At 40.6% G+C, this 18,916-nt stretch overlaps 3 protein-coding genes across 10 annotated transcripts in view; 2 read left to right on the top strand and 1 right to left on the bottom strand.

Moving 5' to 3' along the window:
• PARP9 (poly(ADP-ribose) polymerase family member 9) overlaps positions 1-2,292 on the top strand; it is a 29,630-nt gene extending 27,338 nt beyond the window's left edge. For all 8 annotated transcript variants that reach the window (XM_019956097.2, XM_019955925.2, XM_070799299.1 and 5 more), the window contains exon 11: positions 1,477-2,292. In XM_019956097.2, the coding sequence (XP_019811656.2) occupies positions 1,477-1,847 (371 nt within the window). In that variant the 3' untranslated portion in view covers positions 1,848-2,292. The remainder of the gene's footprint in view (positions 1-1,476) is intronic.
• An 11,720-nt stretch (positions 2,293-14,012) lies between these two features.
• Positions 14,013-17,269, bottom strand: LOC139177626 (uncharacterized). Its single transcript, XM_070774265.1, has 4 exons — positions 16,252-17,269; positions 15,732-15,851; positions 14,842-14,871; positions 14,013-14,361 (listed from the first exon to the last, which is right to left on the bottom strand). The coding sequence occupies exon 1, from the start codon at positions 17,267-17,269 to the stop codon at positions 16,496-16,498; it is 774 nt and encodes a 257-aa protein (XP_070630366.1). The 3' UTR covers positions 14,013-14,361; positions 14,842-14,871; positions 15,732-15,851; positions 16,252-16,495.
• KPNA1 (karyopherin subunit alpha 1) overlaps positions 16,506-18,916 on the top strand; it is a 70,958-nt gene continuing 68,547 nt past the window's right edge. The window contains exon 1 of the mRNA XM_019955797.2: positions 16,506-16,661. The gene's annotated coding sequence lies outside the window, so the exon portion shown is untranslated. The remainder of the gene's footprint in view (positions 16,662-18,916) is intronic.

Genomic DNA, 18,916 nt, shown 5'->3' with positions numbered 1-18,916 from the left:
ATTTTGTATGCTGCCTTTGGTCACTTCTAGGTGCACTGCTTACCAGGGCTTGCCCCAGGGGTCTAGAATGCTCCCAGGCTACTGATAGCTGGACTTGTAGGGTTTTTTTTTCAGCCATACAGCTCCTTTAAAAACTAAGCAGCATGAGGCCTGTTTGTTTCTGGCCAAGTTTGTTCTTTTTAATCCAGCCAAAGATCCTGCCTCCATCTAGTCTTTAAGCCTCAAGATACCAGTCTTTTACCTACTGGCCTCTGTGCTCGTCTCCCTAGCCTTTAGCTTAACAGCCACTACCTTGAGGCAAATCAGACAGTAGATTCAGTGGGGAGATACTACTCATAATGTGACTTGTGCCTATGTGTCTGGTGAGAATGCTTAACTGCAGGTGCCTGAAAGAAGTGTCCTCTGCTAGATAAACCACGCTTGTTGTTCAGTTGCTCAGTCATGTCCGACTCTTTGCAACCCCATGGACTGCAGCATGCCAGGATTCCCTGTCCTCCACTATCTCCAGGGTTTGCTCAAATTCATGTCCACTGAGTCAGTGATGCTATCTAACCATCTCATCCTTTCCTGCCCCTTTCTCCTTTTGCCTTTAATGTTTCCCATCATCAGGGTCTTTTCCAATGAGTTGGCTCTTCGCAATCGATAGCCAAAGTATTGGAGCTTCAGCTTCAGTGCCAGTTCATTCAGTAACTGCCTCAGGGCTTGGTCGGAAGTCAAGCTGTGGGGTTGGGATGTGATGGGGTCAGGCTCTGACTGTGTCTGAGGCCCAGTAAACCTGATATTTTTTTTTCTCTAATATTCAGCCATCTTCTCTAACAGACAGGCAGGGTTTTAGCCCCTGGCATTGTATCCAAACTCTAGGACACTTGCTCATACACAGTAAAGTGACTGCAAGCTGCAGATCTAGAGATGTTTCTGTTCCTCACTGTGGGTGTGTCTCGAGGGCCAGAACTAATGGGGCAGGTGAATGATTACATGGCATGATTTCAGGGATACCAGGAAAGCTGCCCTGGGTCTTTGCTGCTGCACAGGCTTTTCTCTAGTTGCAGCAAGCAGGGGCTATTCTCTAGTTGCAGTGCGCAGGCTTCTCATCACGGTGGCTTCTCAGGAGCACAGGCTCTAGGGTGTGTGGGCTTCAGTATTTGCGGCTCCCAGCTCCAGAGCATAGGCTCACAGTTGTGACACACAGGCTTAGTTGCTCTGTGGCATGTGGGGATCTTCCCTGATCAGGGGTCAAACCCATATCTCCTGCATTGGCAGGAGGACTGTTTATCAATGAGCCAGGGGAGAAGCCCTATTAGTGATAATTTGCCACCACTGAACAAAACTTTGGGTGTCTTTGCTTCAGACACAGGGACTTGAGATCAGGAACTGGTGAGTATTTGGAGGACTAGGGAGTGAATACATATTAGTACCCAAATAGGCAATACAGTTTGTCAGATCATAATAATCTTTAAATATTTTTTCTCTTATCAGACCAAAAATATGGAGCTGGAATATACTTCACCAAGAACCTCAAAAACATAGCACACAGGATCAAGAAAACATCTGCCACAGATAAGCTGATCTGTGTGTTTGAAGCTGAAGTACTCACAGGCTTCTTCTGCCAGGGTAGTCAGTTAAATATTGTTCCCCCACCATCGCATCCTGGAGCCATAGATAGCTATGACAGTGTGGTTGACAATGTTTCCAGCCCTGAAACCTTTGTCATTTTTAGTAACACACAGGCTGTGCCCCAGTATTTGTGGACTTGCATCCAGGATCATGTACAGGGTTACTCAGGACAAATGATGCTCTCTCCACAGCAGTCTTACGGGATATTCTCAAGTGGCAGCTCTGTTGATTAACCTCTACATTATTTTAACAACAAATAAGACCTTGCTTTGGAGGAACTAATCAAATAATAACCATCGGTGACTCAAAGAATGGTTTGAATATGTCAAATGGGTTGTCTTTATGGGCTGACTGGGTGATTGAAGGCTCAGCTACAAACCAGCATCTTAGTGCCTTCATCTTTGTCTCTGTCTCTTGGGGTTGGGGTGGATAGATACCAACTAAAACACTTTCAGGACTATTCCCTCTCCTTCAAGTTGTCTTTTCATCTTCTTTACTGTAGGTAACAGCAAATATGCTTTATATGTAATGAAGACATTTTCCAGTATATAATCCAAATCCTTTTATTTTGTAAAATGATAATAGTGTAACATATTAAGACAGCAAGATGATTTCAGATTTTCCAGAAAATCTTACAAAGTGCTTTGGATATCAAAATAAACACCTTTATTAAAGTAACTGGCTCTGAAAATTATGTGTAAAATGAAATTATTTGGAGTGGAAGGATACCAGAAGGCTGATATTCTACTGATCCCCTTTTTGGATCAGTAGAGCTTTTTCAACCAATGCCATGCAAGCACCATGAGGCAAAATTATTAATTCATCCAATAAATCTTGGTCACTAGATGTGTTTCACTTTCCAGGTGCTGGACAAGACAAATGTCTTCCTAAAGCTTCCAACCTAAATAATCATAAAGGCAGCTATGGACAGCTTAACAAGTGTGACTTGGTATAACAAAGAGGAATTACAAATTCTTTGGAAAAATTTGAGGAGGAGAGGGATATATGAATCTGGGGTTGGGAGGAAGTCCTTCTGAAAGAAAATGAAACTTAAGTTGAGACCTGAAGAATTTTTAAGTTAGGTAAATTAAGGATAGAGCACACTGGGAGCAGAGTCGGAAGAGTATCTTGTGCAGAGTTCTTAAAAAGCCTGAATCTACTGACTGCGCTCATACTTGACTTCAGATTTCTGCCATGTAGTAGCCAGCTAATCTCAGCAGGTGTCTCTTTCCTATTCTGAGATCAATATTTCTCTACACTTCCAGACTTTCCTGACCCTCCTATCCTCAACCTCTTATCTAGAATACTTCTTCTTCCTCATCTATGTTAACCAGCATTCTTCATCTTGAAAGAAGCATATCTATCATCTCATATGGTACTGTCCTTGAATTTGGGGCAAGAGGCATCCCACCATGGACTTCCAGTTTGAGAGGATTTCACTCTGACCTCCATCTGGCCATGCCTATCTCCACAAGGTGAGGAATACATGGGGTCAAGAGAATGTATCCATTTGGGACCTGCACACCTCACTTCTAAGCCACCTACTAGGTACCTGGAAATTCTAATTTCCTGGCTAAATATTTAAAGTCTGTTTCCAGGGCCTGATTGGGCCTCTTTCTCAGGTATTTCCTTCCAAGGGTGGACTGTTCCACAGCCTACATCAAGAATGGTCATGGGGTGACTGTTTTCAGGAATGGAGCTTAGACATGAGGGCTGATGTGTTCACAGGTCTATGCATGAGGCTGTGATACAGAGCCAAGGGTGAGAGGACTGATCTGAAAGATCGAGCTTATGTTTAACAGAGATTTCAAAACATGATGGAGAACAGGCAGTGTTCACAAGGATAAGGAAAAAAACAAAATTCATACCAAGAAACATATTGAAACTGTAGGCCACCAAAAAGCTGAACTTAAAAGCAGGCAGAGAGGACAGTCATTCAAGTCACCTACAAACGAACGACAATTAGACCGACAACATATTTCTTATTGTAGGCAGTATAACATCCTCCCTCTGCCCTTGCAAACATGTCCACACCTTAACCTCCTGAATCTGTGAATTTATTACCTTACATGGCAAAAGTCATTTTGCAGATGTGATTAAAGTTACCCTTCAGATGGGAAAAGTTCCCAGGATTCTCCAGCTGGGCCTAATCTAATCACCTAAGTGATGGCAGCATGAGAAGAGTTTGATGCCCTGTGCTTGTTCAGAGATGTAGGGGACCATGTGCAAGGACCAGTGAGAAGCTTCTAGGAGCTAAGGGTGGCCTCTAACTGACAACCAGCAAGGAAACTGAGCTCTTAATCCTTTAACTGCATGGAACTGAATTCTGTCAGTACCTGGAGTGAACAAGGAAATGGACTCAAAAGCTTCCAGAAAGGAGTGAAGCCTGCTAACATTTGATTTTAGCCCAGTGAGTCCTACACATGACTTCTGACCTATAGAACTATGAAGCAGTATAGTTGTGCTCTTTTAAATCCCTGAAGTTGTGCTAATTTGTTATGGCAGTAATAGAAAACTAATCCTGAAGCCTGAAGGCATTAGTGTAATATTTTCAAAGGGCTGAGAAAAATGAACTATTAACCTAGAATTCCATAATTAGCCAAACTTTTATTTTGCCATAATTTTTGCATAAAGACACTCTCAGACCACCAAGAATGGAATTTACCAACAGTAGATAAACTTTCATTAAGGAATTTAATATTTAAAGGATACAATTCAGGGAGGAGGTGGAAAACACATCTAGGCTGCAAAAAGGCAGGATAAACAAAAAATGATAAATATGTAAATGGTAAACAGTCATTGTCTATAAACAACTAATAATTTGCAGATTAAATAAGACTGAAATAGAACACTAAAAAAAAGAACCATGTAAAAAAGTAAAATGGTAAAGTAATGAATACAGTTAAGTAGTTAAAAGGGATTTTAAAGTCCTTGTGTTGTTTAAGAGATTAGTATTATTAAGTTTATTATGTAGATTAAAATTTAAGGACAGCCACTGAATGAAGTAAAGTACCTAACTTCTAAATAGTAGACAAAAACTAAAGTAGTTTAAAAATCCAAAAAAGGGCAAACTGGAAAAAAGGCAAAAAAAAAATCAGAGTTAGTTTAACCATGATACCAAAAAATAGACAACAGTACAAGATAGGAAAAGTACAGATGCTCATTTACATAAATAGATTCACAAATTCTAATCAAAATATTAAGAAATTAATTCAGTTCTGTATAAATTATGGTCGAGTTGGGTTTATTTCAGAAATGTAAATATAGGTTAACTTTAGAATATCTATTGATGTAACTCACTATATAACTATATTAAAGGGTATGTTCATTTGAATATATATGGAGAAATCATCTGATAAAGAATTTATAAAAGGATATCTACCAAAAACCTAGAGCAAGCATCATATTTCACAGTAAAACATTACAGTGATTCCCTACAAAATCAGGAATGAGACAATGCTGCTTCCTATCACCATTTATCTTCAGCAGTGTATTAGAGCTCCTGTCAAGCACAGTAAAGAACAAACCAAAAGACTAAAAATGGAGAAACAAAAATGTCATTAAATCACTGGAAATATGATTGTCTATAGAAAGTCCAAGAAAATCTGGAGACAAATTACTAGAATTAATAAAATCATCCTGCAAAATTCTAAATAGGAATTTATATAAATCAATTTCATTTCTATGCATGAGAAACAGTAAATGTAAAAGCTTTTTTTAAACTTATAGCAACAAAAAATAATACAACTAGAATTAAATTTACAAAAGATATATAAACATTTCATGAAAAAAATGACAAAACATCATTGAAAGGAATCAAAGATGACCTAAATAATGGAGAGATATACTATATCTCATTAAGAGGAAGCCTCAATGTAATAGAGATGTCTATTCTCCAAAAACTTAATCTCATCAATTCAATATAATTTCAATCAAAATCTTAAGAGGTTTGCTTCATAGGAGCCGAAGGAGTAATTATAAAAAATATTAAACAAAAAGGTCCAAGAAGATCCAAGGCAATTTTAATGAAGAAAAACAAAGTGGAGGTGACTTGACCTGTAATGTACTATGACTTATTATACTACTACAGTTATTAAGATTTGTTATTGGTGTAGGGATAGACAAAGATACCAACTGAACAGGATAGAAAGCTCCAAAACAGACCTGTGCCAATATGGAAACTTGAGAATATGTGTATTTTGAATACATATATCAAATATATATGTATTGCTGCTGCTGCTGCTGCTAAGTCGATTCAGTCGTGTCTGACTCTGTGTGATCCCATAGATGGCAGCCCACCAGGCTCCCCCGTCCCTGGGATTCTCCAGGCAAGAACACTGGAGTGGGTTGCCATTTCCTTCTCCAATGCATGAAAGTGAAAAGTGAAAGTGAAGTAGCTCAGTCATGTCCAACTCTTAGAGACCCCATGGATTGCAGCTTACCAAGTTCCTCTGTCCATGGGATTTTCTAGGCAAGAGTACTGGAGTGGGGTGCCATTGCCTTCTCCAGTATATGTATTGACTACCCCCCAAATATGTAAATTTATACGATAGAGAAGAATTACAGTGAAACAAATTAACATGCTGGTTATCCAAAACTGTCTAATAATCATTGAAGAGGCCCAAAGGAGTCTAGAAAAGGATGAACCAACTGAACCTGAATTATTCAATATTATATGCATGTTGTGACAAAACTTCAATAAATAAAAAACCAATTTGTTAGAAATAAGACTGTTTCAGACATTAAAAAAAAAAAAAAATCCTTAGGAAAAAGCAGGGCCTCAGTGGTAAAGAATCTGCCTGCCAATGCAGAAGACACTGATTCAGTCCCTGATTTGGGAAGATCCCACGTGCTGTGCAGCAACTGAGCCCATGTGCCACAACTACTGAGCCTGTGCTCTAGAGCCCTGTGAGACAACTACTCAAGCTCATGTGTCATAGGGCCCGTGCTCTGCAACAAGAGAAGCCACCGCAATGAGAAGCCTGTGCGCCACAACTAGAGAGTAGCCTGCGCCCTGCCACAACTAGAGAAAATCCTGAAGACCTACCTCAGCCAAAAATATTTTTTTAAAAAAGAAAACATAACCAAATTAAACAGAATTTTCTGAATTTCTTCACTAAACTGTAAATTCATTTGGAATCTAACTTCAACTTCACAAGTTCAAATTACTTCTATGCTTTAAAACCATTTTCCCTGCGGAAGAGAGATCTAACTTTTGATGACATACAATGTGCTTCAGAGTGTTTTAAGAACAATGGGCATTTTAGATATGGAGATGGTTAATTTACATGTATGGATGTGAGGGGGAGGGCAATGGCAACCCATTCCAGTACTCTTGCCTGGCAAATCCCATGGACAGAGGAGCCTGGTAGGCTGCAGTCCATGGGTCGCTAAGAGTCGGACACGACTGAGCGACTTCACTTTCACTTTTCACTTTCATGTATTGGAGAAGGAAATGGCAACCCACTCCAGTGTTCTTGCCTGGAGAATCCCAGGGACGGGGGAGCCTGGTGGGCTGCCGTCTGTGGGGCTGCACAGAGTCGGACACGACTGAAGCGACTTAGCCGCAGCAGCAGCACGGATGTGAGAGTTGGACTATAAAGAAAGCTGAGCACCAAAGAATTGATACTTTTGAACTGTGGTGTTGGAGAAGACTCTTGAGAGTCCCTTAGACTGCAAGGAGATCCAATCAGTCCATCACAAAGGAAATCAGTCCTGAATATTCATTGGAAGGAATGATGCTGAAGCTGAAACTCCAGTACTTTGGCCACCTGATTCGAAGAACCAACTCACTGGAAAAGACCCTGATTCTGGGAAAGATTGAAGGAAGGAGGAGAAGGGGATGACAGAGAATGAGACGGTTGGATGGCATCACGGACTCTATGGACATGAGCTTGAGTAAGCTCTGGGAGTTGGTGATGAACAGGGAAGCCTGGTGTGCATGCTGCAGTCCATGGGGTTGCAGAGTCGGACACAACTGAGCGACTGAACTGAATTGAATTTACAGATGCAAAGGACCTGACTGACAAACAGTTGATTTACCAAAGTAAGTCTGTATATACAAAATTGGTAGACATTTGGGAGAACTGGAAGTAAATTCCTACAATTTTAAAAACCTGCTGCACTAATAATTAAAAATCCTAACTCTTCTTTGCTCAAACACTCATTTTGTACCAACAATAGCAAGAATTAGTACTATGCAGGCAGAGGAACAGAGCTGCAAGTCAAAAGTAATCTTATGTTTGGCTATATTCAGTTTTACCATTATGTAAAAGAATAGATATCATAAAGTTTCAGGCAGTTCAGAGAAATATTGATGAAAAAGGAAACAAGAAAGTATAAAAATATTCCATTGTATCACAGGACAAAAACATATCATTGTTTTTAATGAGATAGAATATCTTTTTTTTTAATTTATTTGTTTTAGTTGGAGGCTAATTACTTTACAATATTGTAGTGGTTTTTGCCATACATTGATATGAATCAGCCATGGGTTTACATGTGTTCCCCATCCTGAACCCCCCTCCCACATCCCTCCTCATCCCATCTCTCTGGGTCATCCCAGTGCACGAGCCCTGAGCACCCTGTCTCATGCATCGAACCTGGACTGGTGATCTGTTTCATATATGATAATATACATGTTTCAATGCTATTCTCTCAAATCATCCCACCCTCGCCTTCTCTCACAGAGTCCAAAAGACTGTTCTATACATCTGTGTCTCTTTTGTTGTTTTGCATATAGGGTTATCATTACCATCTTTCTAAATTCCATATATATGCATTAGTATACAGTATTGGTGTTTTTCTTTCTGGCTTACTTCACTCTGTATTATAGGCTCCAGTTTCATCCACCTCATTAGAACGGATTCAAATGTATTCTTTTTAATGGCTGAGTAATATTCCACTGTGTATATGTACCACAGCTTTCTTATCCATTCATCTGCTGATGGATATCTAGGTTGCTTCCATGTCCTGGCTATTATAAACAGTGCTGCAATGAACATTGGGGTACATGTGTCTCTTTCAATTCTGGTTTCCTTGGTGTGTATGCCCAGCAGTGGGATTGCTGGGTCATATGGCAGTTCTATTTCCAGTTTTTTAAGGCATCTCCACATTGTTCTCCACAGTGGCTGTACTAGTTTGCATTCCCACCTACAGAGTAAGAGGGTTCCCTTTTCTCCACACCCTCTCCAGCATTTATTGTCTGTAGATTTTTGGATAGCAGCCATTCTGACCAGAGTGAGATGGTACCTCATTGTGGTTTTGATTTGCATTCTCTGATAATGAGTGATGTTGAGCATCTTTTCATGTGTTTGTTAGCCATCTGTATGTCTTCTTTGGAGAAATGTCTGTTTAGTTCTTTGGCCCATTTTTTGATTGGGTTGTTTATTTTTCTGGAATTGAGCTGCAGGAGTTGCTTGTATATTTTTGAGATTAATTCTTTGTCAGTTGCTTCATTTGCTATTATTTTCTCCCATTCTGAAGGCTGTCTTTTCACTTTGCTTATAGTTTTTTTCATTGTGCAAAAGCTTTTAAGTTTAATTAGGTCCCATTTGTTTATTTTTGCTTTTATTTCCATTACTCTGGGAGGTGGGTCATAGAGGATCCTGCTGTGATTTATGTCGGAGAGTGTTTTGCCTATGTTTTCCTCTAGGAGTTTTATAGTTTCTGGTCTTACAGTTAGATCTTTAATCCATTTTGAGTTTATTTTTGTGTATGGTGTTAGAAAGTGTTCTAGTTTCATTCTTTTACAAGTGGTTGACCAGTTTTCCCAGCACCACTTGTTGAAGAGATTGTTTTCTCCCTTGTATATTCTTGCCTCCTTTGTCAAAGATAAGGTGTCCATAGGTGCGTGGATTTATCTCTGGGCTTTCTATTTTGTTCCATTGAACTATATTTCTGTCTTTGTGTCATTACCAGACTGTCTTGCTGACTGTGGCTTTGTAGTATAGCCTGAAGTCAGGCAGGTTGATTCCTCCTGTTCCATTTTTCTTTCTCAAGATTGCTTTGGGTATTTGAGGTTTTTTGTATTTCCATACAAATTGTGAAATTATTTGTTCTAGTTCTGTGAATAATACCCTTGGTAGCTTGATAGGGATTGCATTGAATCTATAGATTGCTTTGGGTAGTATACTCATTTTCACTGTATTGATTCTTCCAATCCATGAACATGGTATATTTCTCCATCTATTTGTGTCCTCCTTGATTTCTTTCATCAGTGTTTTATAGTTTTCTATATAAAGGTCTTTTGTTTCTTTAGGAAGATATATTCCTTAGTATTTTATTCTTTTTGTTGCAGTGGTGAATGGAATTGTTTCCTTAATTTCTCTTTCTGTTTTCTCATTGTTAGTGTATATGCAGGGGATTTCTGTGTGTTATTTTTATATCCTGCAACTTTACTATATTCATTGATTAGCTCTAGTAATTTTCTGGTGGAGTCTTTAGGGTTTTCTATGTAGAGGATCATGTCATCTGCAAACAGTGAGAGTTTTACTTCTTCTTTTCCAATTTGGATTCCTTTTATTTCTTTTTCTGCTCTGATTGCTGTGGCTAAAACTTTCAAAACTATGTTGAATAGTAGTAGTGAGAGTGGGCACCCTTGCCTTGTTCCTGACTTTAGGGGAAATTCTTTCAATTTTTCACCATTGAAGATAATGTTTGCTGTGGGTTTGTCATAGATAGCTTTTATTATGTTGGGGTATGTTCCTTCTAGTCCTGCTTTCTGGAGACTTTTTATCATAAACGGATGTTGAATTTTGTCAAAGGCTTTCTCTGCATCTATTGAGATAATCATATGGTTTTTATCTTTCAATTTGTCAATGTGGTGTATTACATTGTTGATTTGCGGATATTAAAGAATCCTCGCTTTCCCGGGATAAAGCCCACTTGGTCATGATGTATGATCTTTTTAATATGTTGTTGGGTTCTGTTTGCTAGAATTTTGTTAAGGATTTTTGCATCTATGTTCATCAGTGATATTGGCCTGTAGTTTCCTTTTTTTGTGGCATCTTTGTCTGGTTTTTAGTATCAGGGTGATGGTGGCCTCATAGAATGAGTTTGGAAGTTTACCTTCTTCTGCAATTTTCTGGAAGAGTTTGAGTAAGATAGGTGTTAGCTCTTCTCTAAATTTTTGGTAGAATTCAGCTGTGAAGCCATCTGGTCCTGGGCTTTTGTTTGCTGGAAGATTTCTGATTACAGTTTCGATTTCTGTGCTTGTGATGGGTCTGTTAAGATCTTCTATTTCTTCCTGGTTCAGTTTTGGAAAGTTATACTTTTCTAAGAATCTGTCCATTTCTTCCAAGTTGTCCATTTTATTGGCATATAGATTCTGATAGTAATCTCTTATGATCCTTTGTATTTCTGTGTTGTCTGTTGTGACTTCTCCAATTTCATTTCTAATTTTGTTGATTTGATTCTTCTCCCTTTGTTTCTTGATGAGTCGGGCTAATGGTTTGTCAATTTTATTTATCTTCTCAAAGAACCAGCTTTTAGCTTTGTTGATTTTTGCTATGGTCTCTTTTGTTTCTTTTGCATTTATTTCTGCCCTAATTTTTAAGATTTCTTTTCTTCTACTAACCCTGGGGTTCTTCATTTCTTCCTTTTCTAGTTGCTTTAGGTGTAGAGTTATTTATTTGACTTTTTTCTTGTTTCTGGAGGTAAGCCTGTATTGCTATGAACCTTCCCCTTAGCACTGCTTTTACAGTGTCCCATAGGTTTTGGGTTGTGTTTTCATTTTCATTCATTTCTATGCATATTTTGATTTCTTTTTTGATTTCTTCTATGATTTGTTGGTTATTCAGAAGTGTGTTATTTAGCCTCCATATGTTGAAATTTTTAATAGTTTTTTTTTTTTTTCCTGTAATTGAGATCTAATCTTACCGAATTGTGGTCAGAAAAGATGATTGGAATGATTTCAATTTTTTTGAATTTACCAAGGTTAGATTTATGGCCCAGGATGTGATCTATCCTGGAGAAGGTTCCGTGTGCACTTGAGAAAAAGGTGAAATTGTTTTGGGGTGAAATGTCCTATAGATATCAATTAGGTCTATCTGGTCCATTGTGTCATTTAAAGTTTGTGGTTTCCTGGTTAATTTCTGTTTAGTTGATCTATCCATAGGTGTGAGTGGGGTATTAAAGTCTCCCATTATTATTGTGTTATTGTTAATTTCCCTTTTCATACTAGTTAGCATTTGCCTTACATATTGCGGTGCTCGTATGTTGGGTGCATATATATTTATAATTGTTATATCTTCTCCTCGGATTGATCCTTTGATCATTATGTAGTGTACTTCACTGTCTTTTTTCACAGCCTTTATTTCAAAGTCTATTTTATCTGATATGAGTATTGGTACTCCTGCTTTTTTTTTGGTCTCCATTTGTGTGAAATATCTTTACCAGCCCTTCACTTTCAGTCTGTATGTGTCCCTTGTTTTGAGGTGGGTCTCTTGTAGACAGCATATTTAGGGGGTCTTATTTTTGTATCCATTCAGCCAGTCTTTGTCTTTTGGTTGGGGTATTCAACCTATTTACATTTCAGTTAATTATTGATAAGTACAGTCCCGTTGGCATTTACTTTGTTGTTTTGGGTTCGTGTTTATATACCCTTTCTGTGTTTTCCTGTCTAGAGAAGATCCTTTAGCACTTGTTGAAGAGCTGGTTTGGTGGTACTGAATTCTCTCAGCTTTTGCTTGTCTGTAAAGCTTTTGAATTCTCCTTCATATCTGAATGAGATCCTTGCTGGGTACAGCAATCTGGGTTGTAGGTTTTTCTCTTTCATCACTTTAAGTATGTCCTGCCATTCCCTTCTGGCCTGAAGAGTTTCTATTGAAAGATCAGCTATTATCCTTATGGGAATCCCCTTGTGTGTTATTTGTTGTTTTTCCCTTGCTGCTTTTAATATTTGTTCTTTGTGTTTGATCTTTGTTAATTTGATTAATATGTGTCTTGGGGTGTTTCACCTTGGGTTTATCCTGTTTGGGACTCTCTGGGTTTCTTGGACTTGTGTGACTATTTCCCGGAGAAGGCAATGGTACCCCACTCCAGTACTCTTGCCTGGAAACTCCCATGGACGGAGGAGCCTGGTAGGCTGCAGTCCATGGGGTCTGGAAAGTCGGACACAACTGAGCGACTTCACTTTCACTTTTCACTTTCATGCATTGGAGAAGGAAATGGCAACCCACTCCAGTATTCTTGCCTGGAGAATCCCAGGGACGGGGGAGCCTGGTGGACTGTCGTCTGTGGGGTTGCACAGAGTCAGACACGACTGAAGTGACTTAGCAGCAGCAACAGCAGTGACTATTTCCTTCCCCATTTTAGGGAAGTTTTCAACTATTATCTCCTTGAGTATTTTCTCATGGCCTTTCTTTTTGTCTTCTTCTTCTGGGACTCCTATGATTCAAATGTTGGGGCATTTCACATTGTCCCAGAGGTCTCTGAGGTTGCCTTCATTTCTTTTAATTCTTTTTTCTTTTTTCCTCTCTGCTTCATTTATTTCTACCATTCTGAGACAGAATATCTTTTTAAAGTTCTATCATATTTATATTCTCCTTTACAAAATTCCTTAATTTATGTATCTTAAGAATATATTATAATATTCAGTTCAGTTCAGTCTCTCAGTCATGTCTGACTCTCTGCAACCCCATGAACCGCAGCACGCCAGTCGTCCCTGTCTATCACCAACTGCTGGAGTACACCCAAACCTATGTCCATTGAGCCAGTGATGCCATCCAACCATCTCATCCTCTGTTGTCCCCTTCTCCTCCTGCCCTCAATCTTTGCCAGCATCATGGTCTTTTCCAATGAGTCAACTCTTCACATCAGGTGGCCAAAGTATTGGAGTTTCAGGTTCAACACCGTCCTTCCAGTGAACACCCAGGACTGATCTCCTTTAGGATGGACTGGTTGGATCTCCTTGCAATCCAAGAGACTCTCAAGAGTCTTCTCCAACACCACAATTCAAAAGTATCAATTCTTCAGCACTCAGCTTTCTTCACAGTCCAACTCTCACATCCATACATGACCACTGGAAAAACCATAGCCTTGATATGCTGTCTAGGTTGGTCATAACTTTCCTTCCAAGGAATAAGCATCTTTTAATTTCATGGCTGTAATCACCATCTGGAGTGATTTTGGAGCTATAATATAGCTTACAAAATTTGAATATGCAAGAGTTTCTAAAAAAAGTTAAAATAAGTTGCCAAACCAGACAGAAACAAAAATATTGTTATGAAAAATTGTATTCTTTCTCAAATTATTTTCTTAATTAGTCATGTTCAGAAAAGAGAATTTTACTCCACACTGCTTGTGGAGTAGAAGTAGGCATAACCACTTGTGAAGTAATTGGACAATATCTAGTATATTAGTTTTACATTGCTATGGAACAATTATCAGAAACGCAGTGTCTTAAAACACATTTATTATCTAACAGTTTCTGTGAGCTAGGGTTACAGGCACACTTGAACTGTTTCCTCTATTCAAGGTCTCACAAAGTTGCAATCAAGGTGTTATGTTGTCTTCTCCTCTGGAGGCTTGATTGGGAAAGAATCCACTTCTAAGCTCTTTCAGATTGTTGGCAGAATTCATTTCCTTGTGGCTGAAGTGTTGAGGCTTCTGACTGTTGCACCCAGGTTCTAGAAACCATCTACACTGCCCTGCCACTAGGCCCTCTCCATAGGCAGTTCATGAAAGCTTGAAACGTGAAAGCTTGCTTCTTCAAAGGCCAGTAGCAGTGTGTCTAGCTCCAGTCAGCTAAGATAGTGACATATAATGCAATGTAATCATTTTTACCATATTCTATTGGCCAGAAGTAAGTCATAGGTCCTGCCCACACTCAAAAGGCAGGGCAAAAGCAAGGGGCAAAGACTATGGGGGCCATGTTAGAATTCTGCCTACCACATCTAGTAAAGTTTAAGATGCAGTGTCTTAGGATCTAGCATTTTCCCTGTACCCATGAAGATACATACAAGAACATTCATAACAGCATTGTTTGTAATAGCAAAACCATTGTTCTATAATGTAAACATAAAAAATTTTTAAATACAAAAAGATTTAGTCAGAGAGACATTAGCTAGCAAAACACTATGTATGGTACAATAACATTTTTGTAAAAGTAACATATTTATAGGAATTCTGCTTCAGCAATGGACTACTGTTATCTTGAACAAGTCTTCCCACCACTGATTACAGCTGGGCAAAATATAATAAACATTAAGGCACTGAGGAGCTTACCACAGCAGTCAGAACTTGTAGATCCAAGATCTGGAAGAAAGGAAAGGGAACCCATCAGAAGTGAGCATGATATTTGCCATTATCTTTCCACCTGAAGTTATTGCTAATTCTGAAAGCAGTGGCTGAAAAACTGTGTAGAGTTTTTGGCTGTCTCATGGGGTTGAAGAGCCTGAATCAAAAGGAAGAGTGAAGTGAAAGTCACATTTGACTCTTTGTGACCCTGCAATTCTCCAGGCCAGAATACTGGAGTGGGTAGCCTTTCTGTTTTCCAGGGGATCTTCCCAACCCAGGGATTGAACTCAGGTCTCCCACATTGCAGGCAGATTCTTTACCAGCGGAGCCACCAGGGAAGCCCAAGAATACTGGAGTGGGTAGCCTATCCCTCCTTCAGCAGATCTTCCTGCCCCAGGAATCAAACAGGGGTCTCCTGCATTGCAGGAGGATTCTTTACCAACTGAGCTATCAGGGAAGCCCTGAAAAGGAAGAGTGGCCCTAGTAAATACTCCAGACTTTTGGTCAGGACCCTCATGGGATACCCTAACTAGGAGAAAGGGTGAACTGGAAAGAAACTAGTTTTCACAGACCCTAAACTCCAGCTCTGAATAATATTAATATTAGCTCCTGATTGGAATAAAGTGATCTGTCCTCAGCTCCGCTGTGGTGAGACATTTGTTATTGTTTAGTGGCTAAGTCGTGTCTGACTCTTTTGCAACCCCGGGCCAAGTCTCTCTCTTAGAACACATTCCCTTTCACCAGGGCCCTTGATGGAACTCAACACATCCTAGAAAACACACCTTTAGTGGGAAATACTGATGTGGCAGAAAGACATCCAGGACAAATGAACACTGCATAGTATGGTCCTCTCTCCCGCTCTAATGTTACAGACTTACCCCATTTCTTTCACCCTGCTTCTCCGTGTGTGTTTTAGGTTGATTTGATAAATTGTTATATGTGAGACTTCATATTCTGTGACATCTGCTTGGCTGCTTTCAGTCTTTCTTTAGAAGCCACTGCTCAAAAAGAATCCCCCAAAGAGAATTCCGTCAAATTTAACAGTAATAATTATTTGCCCCAAATTTTCGTTGGAGAGTATTTGTTGAGAGTAAAGCCAGCATTCATGTTTCATTTAATTCCTTAATGAATTCTGGTACTGCTCAGTGCATTACCAGGCAAAGAGGACGGGACAAAACCAAAAAGGATATACCCATAAGTTTTCACAAACGTGCTGCACATGAACGCCTTAGCCATGAGGCGCTGACTTATAACTCTTGTAAAAATCCCTCAGCCTTCATTCATTCCATTATTAATTCAATAAACGTGCATATAGACAGAGGTGAGCGAAGATCGACCCGCCGCCCTGGAAGAGCTTCGAAGACAAGATATAACTTTGCAATTCAGCCTAAGAACTACCGTTTCATTGTCACTCCAGCATGACTCTCCAACCCTTGTCATTAACTGCCAAACTTTTCGATCGGACCTTCTCCCGGACTCCGGACTTTCCACTGGTTCCCAGCTAACCGCCAGAGCCTCCAGAGAAAGAGTTGAAAGACTACATCTCCCGGCAGCCTCTGCAGCAGGGTGGTGGTGAGGCACGCGCAAGTGCGCGGCCCGGCCCCCGCGCGCAGGCGCACTGCGAACGCCGGCTGAGCTAGGTCTAGCTGTGCTGGGTGCGCGGCGGCGGAGGCGACGAGCAAGGCCTGGTGAGCGGCGCGGAGAGAGAGCCAACTCTTTCGAGGTTGTGTAGAAGACGCACGGCAGGCGAGCGAGCGAGGCGGAGGCTCATCCCAGAAGTGGCACCGGGATCGGTTGCCTTGAACCTGGTGAGTGCGGGGCTGTGGCGGCCCCCGACCCCTCCCCCTCCCGCCGGCGGATCCGGCAGTCCTCGGCGGGACCCGGGAGAGGCCCCGCGGCGAGGGCGGGCCGCCGACTGTGCTCGAGCTCGGGTTCCTGGGCCTGGGCACTCGCGGCGCGTCCGTGCGTCACGGCCCGGTTGTCCTAACGGCCGCGCGGCAGGCGGAGGGGACGGTGGGGGTGGGGAGCGCTGGTGTGTTCGCCATCGGGAACGCCGGTGGAGGCGAGGCGGGGCGGGGCGGGCTGGCGCGGCAGCCGGGCTGTTAGCGGCGCCGGGGACTGCGGGGCGCAGAGGCTGCGGGGCGGCGAGGAGGCAGCGCGGAGCCGAGGAGGCAGCGCGGAGCCAGCGCCGCGGCCCCACACAGACGGGCGGGGGGGCGGGGGTGGGCTGCGCAGAGTGTGCGTGACTGAGGCAGGTGAGAGCAGGGGGTGGGGGTGTGTGTAAAAACCGTAACTGAGGCAGTAGGGAACGGTCAGGTCTCGGAAATTGACAAGTTACAGCCAGAGCCGGAGGTTTGGGGCGGGGTGGGGGGGGGCGGGGGAGTGGAGACGGGCGACTGCAGTTTACAGATGTCATAACAACATGGGCCTGAAGCGGCTGACAGGGGTGTGGTAATTATAGGAATGACAGAACTTAGTCTGCACACAGCGTGTGTCAGTGGTGATGCGAGGGAAGCTCAGAATGGGAGGAGAGAACTGAAGGATGACTGGAGTCCGGGAAGCCGTCATGAAGGAATATTTTCGGTTTGAATGGAAGTATTTAATGTTCCGCTTTTAAGCAAACGATGTCAAGATAATTGGATTTTTAAGGTTTAAATTCTGAATAAACAATTTGGAAGTAATTTTTTCTAAGCGTACTATTAAATAACATTTCTAACTTTTTCAGTCCTCTTTTCCTTTAATAAACACTTCCTTAAAAACCTGTTTCTTAACAGTAGATGAGTAAGTGATTTTTCCCCCTTCGTGTTACTTCAGGGCTCATTGTTGACATTTTCCCCTTGTTCTTGCGTTTGTGATATTTTGAAAGTAATTCACAAGCTATTCCTCTTCCATTTTAAAGATTGAAGAGATGAAATTTCAACTTCAAAGGAAAGGAAGGATGAACTCCGTTGTACTTTTACTGAAATAATTTATTCTTTGATGGCACTGTTGTGTTTAACACCGGATTTTTAGTTGGAGAACTTGAGAGAAGTTAAAGGGGTAACTTTTAATGAGCTTTTTTCCAGATACTGTGCTGAATACTTTCTGTAGAGTAAAAGGTTTAATGCTTACAGAACTCTGAAGTGTCTTTTTTTTCCTTTTCTACAGATTAAAGCTTTGAGGGTTAGAGAAGTTAAGTAACTTGCCTAGGTGTTCCAGCTCTTGTTGGAATCAGAATCACTGCCATTTTAGGAATTATTTCTACTCTCCTTTCATACTTATTGGTTGTGTTTTCTGTTTTTGGTCCATTCATATGCTTAGAGACTGGGGATGTGGATGTGATCAAGACATTGTTCCTGTCCTCATGGAATGTATAGTGTTGCAGAGAAGACTAACAGATAATGACTATAAATATTGACTGTGTAACATTTTATTGGTCATTATAATTGAGCGGGAGCTGTACTAAAAAGCAAAGGAAGTTCAAATGGAATCAAACGTAAGCCTTGAGTGTTTACAGTCTGGTAGAGAAGCAAAACATGCATTTTTGAAAACCTAGACTAAGCTAAATGATAGAAATTAACACTTCACCTGAAGTCAGTGTACTTGCATTATGTTACTTTAGATCCTTATAGAAATTCCTTCACAGAACTGTGAATTAATATTTTGTACTTTGACTTTTATCTAGGATTGGGACATGAGAAAAGGAACATGAAAAAACTCTTCCTTGCTACCCAAGACACTGTTTATAATTTATTTACTGATACTTATAAAGTATAAACCTTAAAGAGAAGTTCTTTTAAGCCCTCAGTGACAGGCCTTTTTGTTTTCTTTCTTTGCTTTAAAAAAAAAAAAATTAAATGACTGCTTTTATTAGATCATTTCTATTTGTAAGCCATCCTGTTTCTCTTTATACTTTGGCTGTTAGAAGGCTCAGGGCTGTGTTCAGCTTTGGTAATTTTACTAATTTTCCTTTGCTTTAGCTGTGTTATAAACTATACCAGATAGTCTGGAATTGCTGCTCTCAGTTGTTTCCTGGACTACTTGTTCTCTGTTGCTCTCAATTTTATTTTTACCTTTTCCCTCT

Source organism: Bos indicus, chromosome 1, assembly GCF_029378745.1.
Source record: "Bos indicus isolate NIAB-ARS_2022 breed Sahiwal x Tharparkar chromosome 1, NIAB-ARS_B.indTharparkar_mat_pri_1.0, whole genome shotgun sequence".
Classification (NCBI taxonomy): Eukaryota; Metazoa; Chordata; class Mammalia; order Artiodactyla; family Bovidae; genus Bos; species Bos indicus.
Note: the sequence above shows the minus strand (reverse complement) of the source record. Positions and strands in the feature narration are given on the sequence as shown.